This window comes from Rana temporaria, chromosome 4, assembly GCF_905171775.1.
Source record: "Rana temporaria chromosome 4, aRanTem1.1, whole genome shotgun sequence".
Lineage (NCBI taxonomy): Eukaryota > Metazoa > Chordata > Amphibia > Anura > Ranidae > Rana > Rana temporaria.
In genome coordinates, this window is record NC_053492.1 from 273,763,170 (window position 1) to 273,775,282 (window position 12,113).

At 40.2% G+C, this 12,113-nt stretch overlaps 1 protein-coding gene across 2 annotated transcripts in view; it reads left to right on the forward strand.

The window, feature by feature from the left end:
- SLC35F1 (solute carrier family 35 member F1) overlaps nucleotides 1–11,884 on the forward strand; it is a 454,222-nt gene extending 442,338 nt beyond the window's left edge. For both annotated transcript variants that reach the window (XM_040350310.1, XM_040350309.1), the window contains exon 8: nucleotides 10,066–11,884. In XM_040350310.1, the coding sequence (XP_040206244.1) occupies nucleotides 10,066–10,290 (225 nt within the window). In that variant the 3' untranslated portion in view covers nucleotides 10,291–11,884. The remainder of the gene's footprint in view (nucleotides 1–10,065) is intronic.
- Nucleotides 11,885–12,113: the final 229 nt, after the last annotated feature.

The window sequence follows — 12,113 nt, forward strand, 5'->3', positions numbered from 1 at the left end:
AATCGTGCTGTATGTCCAGTATTTCTCTAGTTTGAGAATCTTTTTTATTTTAACAATGTACTCTGTATGTTTCTCACGTTGCAGGAAGGTTGCAGAGTATATTCTTGTTCATTTTGTATCGAAACATATTCTGGTTGCCTTTTCAACTGAATTGTATGTAGGTGATTTTTACTGTTCACGATAAGACAAAAACACATGATACTGTCCATATAACTGACAGCACTTAAACCGACTGGCCTTTAATGCTTCTCAAAGCTTAATAGTTCAATAGTTTTGAAATGATTGTAGATATCACTCCTGCTGTTTACCATTACAACAAATGTTTTTTCCTTATGGAAAGTGGAAGGAATTTGTCCTAAAGCCATAGTTTTAAAAGTATACATTATTTACAGACTTTAGATGACAATCTTGACTATTTAATATGTCTGTGGGGTCACCTCAAGGCACCCCAGGTTGACTGAGAAATTCATTTCACAATGAAAATAAAAAAATAAGACATTAGTTGGGTGCTTCACTGTCATTATAAAGTTTATCAGCCAATTTTCCTCCTTGGTCTCTACAACATATAGAAGTTGGAAGACTTTATACTTGGCAAATCATATGACAATGCGTTTTGGTAAGTATTTGGGGCTTTTAGCTTAGGCTATTCTTTAAGCCAGGGATCCTCAAACTACGGCCCTCCAGCTGTTGCAGAACTACACATCCCATGAGGCATTGTAAACCTCTGACATTCACAGACATGACTAGGCATGATGGGAATTGTAGTTCCTGAACAACTGGAGGGCCATAGTTTGAAGACCCATGCTTTATGCTAACACAATGATTAAATCGAGTGCAGGTCAAGGACAATGGGTGAAAAAGGATGGGGGGGGGGGGAGTGGGTTAATGATCAGAATTAAGATTAATAATACTTAACCAATATACATCCTATTTGGATGTATGTCACACACTTTTTTATTTTCAATAGACGGGCAAGTGTTAGAATCTCTGTGAGACTTGTATTACTTGGCTAGATGTAGTACACAAAATACAAACAAAAAGACTCGGTAGTGGGAAATCCAGCACCATCACATCCTAAAATGATATGTATGTACCAAACTTTGAAAAAGCAGGATTTTAAAAGTGCCCATACACAAAACCAAAATAATATAAAAAAATACATATTTTATTAGTTCATAAAAACCATTAAAAACATAAGGCACTCATGGCCAAATAATCACAAATGCACAAGTTTGTTCAATATGTCTCTTCGATTTAGTTTCAAGTAGCAGCTTCGACATGTTTCACTATATTTGGCTTCATCAGGAAATATATTACTACCAGAAGCAAACTGTGTCAAAACAAACAGCAGTATGTATGAAGGTTTTAATATTGAATATGCACTCCATTTATGTCAATAAAATCTCCTTGTCTGTCCAGGTTATACATTTTTTTTATCCTGCAAGGGAGGCAATTGGTTTGGAAAAGCTATTCCCTATATGTGTGCTTTAAAGTAAGCTCAGGGCAGTATAGGGTGAACCAGACTAATGTGAATCTGAAGGATAAATAAACATTATATAAATTACTCAATGTGTTTATCGTCCTCTTTTCAAATAAACATATATCCCCAGAACATGTATAATTATAAATACTCACAATTAAATAAACGCCAGGTGCCCTAGGTATTATGTGAATGTGTTATTCATCCTAAGATAAGCAAAAAAAGGAGGCATAGCATGATCACCCATATTTATTACCAGATCAGATTATTCAGACAGGCTTCATTCTACAGAATGAATATAGCAGCATCAGGGAGATCTTTGCACTGCAGGTTCTTAGTACAGCTTTCTCCATAGTTATGAAAATGGTGAGCAGCAGTCAGAGGCAGCAGTGCCTTAGATGATCTTACACTGTAGATACAGTATACAGCTAATAGGTACAGTAAGGAGTGTCTAGGTACAGTCATGTGCCATAAAGTGTACTGCCATTTTTCAGGAGCAATTTAAGATTTTTTTTCAGCTTTTCAGGGTACTGCTTAGGCACAGTTAAATCGGTTGTAAAGGCAGAACGTTTTTTTTATCTTAAAGCATTCTATGCATTAAGATAAAAAAGCCTTCTGTGTGTAGCAGCCCCCCTAACACTTACCTGAGATCCCTTTCTGTCCAGCGTTGTCCACGAGTGTCTCAGCCATCCGAGATTCTCCCTCCTGATTGGCTGAGACACAGTCAGCTAGCCAATCAGGACACAGGACTTGGCTCGGGTGCCCCCATAGCAAGCTGCTTGCTGTGGAGGCACTCAACAGGAGGGAGAGGCCAGGATCACAGAAGAAGGCCCAGAGAAGAGGAGGATTGGGGCTGCTCTGTGCAAATCCAACAGAGCAGGTAAGTATAACATGTTTGTTATTTTTATAGGAAAACAAAACAAAACTTTACAATTACTTTAAAATCTATCTCTAGGCAAAACGTGCCCAAATCTTTACTTAATGTTCACCAAATCACCAAAAGAAAGAGAAAGCAGTTTTCGTTAACATATTTCGATAGAACATAATCTTGTTGTTTTATTTTTTTTGCAAGTTAAAAAAGGTGTTACATTTCTAAGTTGAAACATATACTGAAAGTTGTATGTGTGAAAGAAGCAAGGATATGGAATCCCTGTGTCCTAACCTACTCCTTTACAGCAGTATATCTTATAGTATTAAATTGCCCTATAAAAATAGCAGGAAGTCCATTATTGCCTCATACCTGCAACAGACTACAAGCTTATTTATGCACAAAGAACAGACAAATCTCTACAATATTCTGTCATAGAGCCATTAATCTGCTAGTGGCATAGGGAGGGAGAAATGGAAGTATGAAAACACAATCTGAGTGTGTTCTCCGACAATGAAGGCTGCTGCTGGGCACAAAATGATGGAGAAAAAAAACTCTCATGCCAAAAAAAAAATGCATAAAAGACTCCTTTATTTCACTCTCATTCTAAAAACCAATGATAGAAAAATGTTCAACAGCGGTTAACAGTTCTCATGAGTGAAACTTTCAAGTTTAAAAGGCTGTTGATTAACAAAGTTCCTTTGTGACAAATTAAATTTTCATGCTGTAATAAGTTGAAGGAATGTTTTAACTTACTCTGTTCTGACAAATGAATTGTTTAGACACTTTCACGGTTATAATGTATCTATTGTATCAATTACTGCAGCTTATGGCCTGGGTGACCTAGTGTTTATATCCTGACTACAGCCCCGGTTTTCAAACTTTTCACCAAAGTCTCATGTATCACTGAGATTTATCTACATTATAAGCTGTGCAACAGTTGACTTTGCATATAATTGTTACATACCATTTATGTAAAAAATAAAAAAAAGTGTTTTATTAGACGGAATAGCAGACCACACAGCTGAGGCCCACCTTACAGTCTTAAGAGTCATTTCAAAAGAAGATTGTTTCAGGCAAAAAAAAAACATGTGATAGGTACTATACATTATAGGAAATGTGTTGTATGTCATACAGTATTTATTATATTATATTACTGTATATACTCGAGTATAAGCCGACCCAAATATAAGCCGAGGCACCCAATTTTACCACAAAAAAATGGGAAAATGTATTGACTCGATTATAAGCCTAGGGCAGTGATGGCGAACCTCGGCACCCCAGATGTTTTGGAACTACGTTTCCCATGATGTTCATGCACTCTGCAGTGTAGTTGAGCATCATGGGAAATGTAGTTCCAAAACATCTGGGGTGCCGAGGTTTGCCATCACTGGCCTAGGGTGTCCATGTGCATGCCTCGCTGTGTCCATGTGCATGCCTCACTGTGCCCATGCCTCACTCTGCCCATGACTAGACTTATGTTTAACATGGGAGTATATAGAAGGGGTGCCCGGCTTTGAAAAAAATAAATCGGTGCTCCCCCGACCGTAGGTCCCCCAGACAGCAAACTTTGCACACTTGTAGAAGAAAAATGGGGCTACATGTGTACCAAGGAGACCTACGACCGGCCAGTACCGGGTCCCCAAATTTACCAGAGAAATTACCGTTTAACATAGGAGTCTATGGAAGGGGTGCCCGACTTTGAAAAAATCGGTGCTCCCCGGCGGTAGGTCCACTGGACAACAAACTTTGCACACTTGTAGAGGAAGAGTGGGGCTATATGTGTGCCAAGTACCAGGTCCCCAAAGTCCAGGAGATCAGGCGCAAAAAGGTGACTCGTGTATGAGCCGAGGGGGGCATTTTCAGCACCAAAAAATGTGCTGAAAAACTCAGCTTATACTCGAGTATATACGGTATATCAGTCCTTGATCCAGTGCAGCTAAACCTAAACTTGCCACACTTATGTATATAATCTAAGTATACTTTTGCCTCACTGGACACACGTGTAGCAATTTAAGTAAATGATTCAGCACTAGAGATGAGCTAATTGCCATCATGTACAGAAAATAGGATTTTTTCTTACAGTAAAATACCTATCTCTGGTACTGAAGAACACTTCATTTTAATATTCTTCTACTGGTAGCGTGTGGCATGTGACCTCCTTATTACATTAAGTTTTACACTGGGGGGGGGGGGGTCAGCAACACATGGATTGCGATCTACCCCGGGGGCAGGTAACAGGTAGATTTCATCCCTTCCTTGTCAAACTTACGCAGGTGTGAGGGCAGCATTTACTAGAATATATCCCCTTTCCCTCTTGTAGAAACTGAAATCTGGCTTCTCCTTCTTTCCCTCCTGCCCGGAGGAAAGGAGATCGGTTCCAGTAAATGCCACCCCTGCAGCTCCTCCTGTCCAGGTTCCCCCTTTTTTGCTGCTCAGGCCAACTTGAGTGCTCCCCTACAATCCCCCTCAGTGCTGCCGACTTCCTCTCCTCTTCATCTGGCTGCTGTGAGTAGGGGGGATGCAGAGCAGGGGAAAGTCTGGAAATATGTCAATTCCCGACCCCTCCCTTTTCTGTATGAATGCAGAATGATCACTCACCGTGTTCATTCATAAATGGAAGCATGTTTACTATAGTCTGTGAACAGGAAGCTCTGTACAGAGCTATTCCTGTTCATTCATTCTGTGCAGCTGAGGCTGCAGAGATAGAGATGGAGGGCTCTTTTCTCTATCCCAAAAATTAGACATCAGAGATCCATTTAGAGTAGGCCCCTCAACAGGGCAGCTAAATAAAAAATTTGATATCAACCTCTGTTCTATTGACACCATCCTCTGCTCTACTGATACCACCCACTGCTCTGACTGACTGACACCATCCACTGCCCTACTGACACCATCCACACACCGTCCACTGCCCTCCTGACACGATGTCCGATCTTAAGGTGGCCAAGTTTATATATTTACAGTGACATTGGTTTAATTATAATTTATCAAAAATGTCCTTACTATTTAGTTAGGGCTTGCCAGTTAATTTATTTTATAAAAAAGGGGGCGCCGAACCCCAGCGATCTTTAATCTCTTTCAGGTTGTTCAAGTAGAATTCCACCTCTCAAAGGTTGCCTACCCCTGTGTTTCTCTGTGTCACTGGGAAAAAGCACTTGCTGCCTTACCCTGCATAAGAAATTCAGTAAACTCAGAGGGCCCAGACCTAGGTTTTACCTACACAGGGAGACCGGGCAAGCCCTTTCCCCCAGTTGCACACTCTCTGCTCAGTTTCCCAGCCATGTCCAGTACAGCCCCTCCTTACCCAGCCTGCTCAACCATGCATGTGCACACAAGGTGTGGGCAGGCAGGCCACACTCTGAGCTGCTGGGTGAAAGCGGTGGGCTTGTATGTAAAGCTGCAAGTCAGTGGCCCAGGCTGGGTCCTCAGAGTTTCCTCATATATAGAAGTCCACTGGGAGTATCTTGGCATGCGGTGGAAGCGGCCAGTGGTAGTGGGGGGGGGGGGCCAGATCAACTTTTGAATCAGGGCCCACAAGCTTCACCTCTGACTGGGAGTATACTGCAGCCTTTATGAGGTTTGGATGCTATGCAAAAAAGAATCTACTCCCTCTAGCAGCTATACCCTTGCACATGCTAGAGAGTACAGTTGTAGAAAGCAGTGAATTAAATTAGAGGGAAACAATCTGCTCATAACCTAGGGGGTTTTATGGTAAGAAAAAAAAAACTATTCTACCTATGAGATATCGAAATGAGGGGCGGGCAAGAATAACCAACAAATAAACTGTACTGTACAACATCAGGCTAGACCTTGCAGCCTAAATAAACATTATGTTAAACTGGGCTCCCTAGCATGTTCTGGGGTATAGCCACTATAGGGATCTGTACCCCAAAGATGGCAGTACACTTACAGGTAGAAGAATATTAAAGTGCTCTGTCCTGTAATAAATGCTGAAGTAATCTTTTTTTCTTTCCCTGAGATTTGATGTTCACTCCAGACTTGCCATTCTGCAAATTGAGAAATAAAATACCTGTACCCTGGCATAAAACATATTGGTGGTGAAGTTTAAAGCAGATCTCCACTCCCCAGATCCATTTTAACCCCCCCCCCCCCACCCACACACACACTTTGTTTACTTTTCTTTGTACAGCCCAGCTGCCATTCTCACCTTGGCAAAAATAACCTGCCTCTGCAGCCTCCTGCTTTATATCCTTGTCACAAATCTCAGGAGGCCTCCTGAGATATGTGACAAGGATAATGCAGTAGGCTACAAGGGTGGAGACTCTCACAGTGGCCTCCTATCATCGTGGGCTGACTGCAGAACCCGAAGGAGAAAGCCAACTCGAGATGACATCAGAGAAGATGGTGGCGTGGGACCTGAGGTGTGGCAACAGATCAGGGGATCACAGCAGGACAACACTGGATTTGCTGGGCAGGCGAGTATTTTTTCATGTGAGAGCCTAGCATAGCAGACAAGAGGGGTAATAGGAAAGAAACAGGGGGTGAAGTTCCTCTTTAAAGTGGTTGTAAATGTCAGACCTGAAATATGAACAGAGCATATCCCTCCATAGTGTGTACTTGTCCCGTTCCCGTTCCTCTGTTATGAGCATGAATTACTTCTGATAAGCTTTCCTGACACCAAGAGAAGAAAGGTGACAGGGGAGGGACATCCAGCTGAAACTTTAGTTCTGCTATGAAATCATATTCTGGGGCATACCAACAGCAAACTGAACAGTAGTCAAAGCAAAATATGGGCTTTAGCAACAGATGGGTAGTTTAGGAGATTTTAAAGAATGGTATACAAAGGCCAAATATCCAGATCTAGGTGCAAATGACCTCAAAAGAACAACCATGAACTTTTCCTTAGCGATTGACCCTGATTACAGCAGTCATTTAAATCTGCCATCTGGTGATGTCAAAGGTACATTTACATGCTATTTAGGCCAACAGATGGTACACATTTGTAACAGAACATTGCAACCAGGAAAAACATACTGGCATTAACAGTGACTATGTGGATGGCGAAGGCAATAAATGCAGTAAAGTGCTACTCTTTGAGTACTCCCATTTTAAAAAAACCCTCGTAGTGGCAGGTTTGGGTGTAGAACTGGTGAAATTTCCTGAACAGTCAGTTTAAATATTCTTTCAACGAGAACCTCAGTTTCACTAACCTATTTAATTCTGTTGTCACATTAATGTGTAATAATTAATATGTGTAATAATTATTAATTAATTAGCTTGTAAACTTGTTGCATATTTCAAGTTATATAGGATTTTTACATCAGACAAATCATCTGTTAAATATCTGTCTTACAGCAAACCACTTGTCTCTAAAACTATTCTTTAGCATGTTTTTTTCATGCGCTTTTGTACATTTCTCGCACAACAGCATAGGGCAATCCATCCACTTAAAGGGGTTGTAAAGGTTTTTTTTTTTTTTTTCTAAAATAGGTTCCTTTAAGCTAGTGCATTGTTGGTTCACTTACCATTTCCTTCGATTTCCCTTCTAAATGTTTTTTTCTTTGTCGGAATTTCTCACTTCCTGTTCCTCCTTAGTAAGCTTCCACCATCATCTGAGCCGTTCTGTCTGGGGGTCAGCATGCTCGCCCCCTTCCTTGGTAAAATACAACTAGTCTGGGAGAAAAAAAATTTTTTTTTGTAAAAATGTAATTGACACTACCCATGGTACATCATTACTGCGTACACTTTAAAAAATAAATAAATCACCAAGCTTTTTTTGGAGCCTGAAAAGCATTGCACTAGTTATCAGCAGATCTCTGATGCCATGCAGGTCTCCTGCAGATCTATCCATGTGATCTCTCTGCCCCATACGGGCAGGCAGTTTCACACTGACAGGAAAACTCAATGAACTACAGAGCGCTCAACAGTGCCCTGGTAGTTCATTGAGAACTACAACCTGACAGCCCCCAAAGGATGTTGGGACTTGTAGTTTATTCAAACACAAAGCTCTGTGAATGAATGATGTGGCCCTGTGCACGGAGCCCTGCACAGCCATGCTGTCTTCAAAAAGTGACAGCTAGTACGGGAAACATCACCTCGTACAGCTGTCATGGGAAGAGAGATCACTGTATTCGTGTCACTGGTCCCCCAAACATGTCAAAAGTTTTAGTGTCCGATTTGTCTGCCACAATATTGCAGTCCCACTATAAGTCACTTATCGCCACCATTACTAGATCAATATACGCTTATTGGGATGTATTTCACCAAAAATATGTAGCATAAAGCATATTGGCCTAAATTGATTAAGAAATTTGATTATCTTTAAAATTTTATTGAAAATGTTTTATAGCAGAAAGTAAAAAATAGTTTTTTCAAACTTGTAAATGTTTTTGTTTATAGCGCAAAAAATAAAAACTGCAGAGGTGATCAAATACCACCAAAAGAAAGCTCTATCTGTGGGAAAAAAAGGGCATGCATTAAAATTGGGTACAGTGTCATATGACCAAGCAATTGTCAATTAAAATAACGCAGTGCCGTATTGCAAAATATGGAAGCATGGCCTGGTCATGAAGCGGGGTAAATCACCCAGAGCTGAAGTGGTTACATATTATACATGCATGCATAATACAGAAAAAAATGTAAATGTAAAAATACAGAAATAATCACACAGGTATTGGTGACAGAAGAAAGGAAATCAAGCAGGATATTTAGCCCTACAAAAAAAGAAAGACAGTTGAATAGCTCTATTAGCAACAGTAAATCAAAAGCCAAGAGGTAATGTAAGGACACAGTACACCGCTGTCTGATTTTTTTTTAAAGTGCAGACTTCAAAGGCTGATGGCAGTGGGTCATAGACTTGAAACAATCATCCACGTTTCTTTAAGGGAATGCACTGTGATGCATTCAAACAAATGTGCTGCCTTATTGCAACGTATGCCAACACAGCATAACTCATGCATCAATGTGAACAGGCCACTGTCATTGGGTAGTAAAGCCTGGGTCAGCTCCCATATTTATATCCTGATGAATTCCCTTTAAACATGTTGCAGAACATTTGTCCACCATCTGGAATACCAACCAAATGCTCTACTTAGAAGCTTCATGCTGAGGTTGGTGCATCCAATCTCCACTCTAAAATGCAGCAGGGATAACCAACAAACCACAGTACTGCATTCAATTAAGTGAAAGAAGCACATCATTTACATTAGAGCTGTTGAATACCAATTACACTATAAGTGCCCGTTCACACTACCGCGACTTGGGATCTGACTTGTGTCGCCCCAAGTCAGGCGACATGAGAAATTACATTAAAGTGAATGAGTGCCGTCTTAATGTACACTACTGAAGTCGTTTCGACTTCGGAAAAGGTTCCTGTACTACTTCAAGGCGACTTTTAGGCGACTTGTACCCATTGATTTCAATGGAAGTTGCCTCCAAAGTCGGATCAGTGTCTTAACTGAAGCAACTTTACAGAAAGAGAAAATAGTTTTCTCAGGCAAACCCCTCCCTCCCACAGAGCGGATTATTGTTTGATTGGCCACTGGCAAAGTTGCCTGTCCTGGAGGCGACTTGAAGTTGCCTCGCAAAGTCGTGCCAACTTTCATGTCGCTGTAGTGTGAATCGGCACTTAGGCTGATGAAAAGGCACTTACCAAGTGTGTAACATGACACTTCTAATGTTGCATTAAAAACATGCATTTGAACACTTTGAATTTGTACCGACTGCTCACAATATTGTTTTTCTGAATGTTCAGTTTTCAGGACTTTATCTTCTGTCCTTGGGCACAATTCTGCTGGGACTGTTGCTGTATTTCTCCACAACGACCTATGTGGCCCAGGATCCGCGAGTGTATAAGCAATTTCGCAACCCCTCAGGACCTGTTGTAGAACTGCCAGCTAGCGCACAACTTGAGCCCTCAGTAACATATACCAGCTTAAGCCAAGAAACAGAAGAAGAGCCACGTGTAAGAGTTGCCTAAGGTCAAGCATTTGTCACCTATTAAGGTATCAGTGGCATCTGTTTGTCCATTATCTCTGTTTTGTGCATAGAGAAAAGGTTTTACCAGGTACTGTCACAAGAAGGGGCTCAAAAGCAGGAGCATGAAAAAAAAAAAAAAAGGTTTGACAAGGATGCAAGAAATACCAACCACCGGCAGACTCGGAAACACCTGGAGTCATCATTTTGCCAGCACATTTATTCTTGAGTGCATAATCAGAGGGTAAGAAAACGTTGGGAAAGGTGATATTACCTCAAAGTTTACTTTTGCACATGTCTTCATGTGGTATATTGCCAATATTTTTTTATTTTAGTAAAAAAAAAAAATCACCATGTAGTTTTCACTGAAGATCCCCATCTTACAAAATTATGTGATTTCCTAATTAAAGCTACTTGAGAATAATGAAATAAATTACATTCCTACTGGTGCACTGCCAACTGCCTCTGGTCTTTAGCCCAGGCGCATCTGCAATCATTTAGACTGTTGGTGGCATTATCAATTCCTTGAATTTTTGTAATATGTTAGGTTTATATGACTTTTTGTATCTTCCAGTTGCCAAGTAAATTATATCCTTGTTTTTCCACGCTTTTACTTTGGTTTAACATGATTCAAAGCAGCTAAATATGACTTTGTCCAACACCAGGGCTAGAAAATAAAAACTGTATAAAATAAAAAATAAAATAAATCTGTATTGTTGCCTAGAGTGACCAGTCAGATTCCTTAGTTAATGCTCCCAGGGAATATAACTATTGATTGGTCATTATGGGCAAAAACTTTTTTGTTTTTGTTTTGTTACTCTAGGTTTATATAAAAATCATTGTACAGTCCATATTTAAAAAGTCAAAGTTATCTGCATTGTGCAATAAGCCATGCCACCCAACTCAACAATTGTGTTTAAGGAAATTTATCAAGAAAAAAATATGGCTTGCCATTGCTCACTTATTTCTGAAAACATTAGTTATTTGACTATGGTGCTGACCCTGTGGCTCCACCACTTTCTGAGTCACTGAACCAGGATAACTATGGGGTGTTCTGGCTTCATTCGACCTTACATGCTGCCTACTTGTTCCAGATCACTGACCATAGGGTCTGGTTCACACCACCCTGCATGCAGTGTTTTACCACAAGGGTCGCCGTCAGAGTGAATAGAGTAGTAGAGCTACAGGACCAGCATGACAGCCAAGCAAGCAACTTTTTCAGGAAATCCCAGTAGCGGCAGCCATTGTCATTCTCTCAGCATAGGTTTACTTTCATAAGTCTAATTGCTCTCATATGGTAACATGTACAATTCATTTTGTTGCTTAAAGTTACTGTACATCAATGCTCTGCCTTATTGGATATGCCAACTAAAGTGACATCCTTGGATACACAGCACCAGCTCAGTAATAAATGTAATGTGTGTTTTAAACTGGCTAGACAGCACATTGCAAAAATGTCAGCATTTTCAATGTCTTTTCTGTAATTCACCAAAACACAACTGTTTTATCCAGCTCTAATGTAAGCATGCTTTTAGTAAAATATTTCTGAAGGTAATGGGATTGTACCAACACTGCAATAAATGTTTGTCACAAATCCATTATGCGTCTGGGGCAATTTGTCAGTGAGAAGTCATTATTATCAATCCTTTTTTTTTATATACTGTATACCCAGTTAAATCTTCATGTTCTCATCTAAAACATTTTAAAGTACAACTAAAGTCTCCTGTATGGCAGTCTACATAAGCAGCAAATCTAGTTACTATGTAAAGTACAAATCTCATAAAGTAAAGAAAAAAAAAAAAACGTAATTTGCCTTATATAACTGAG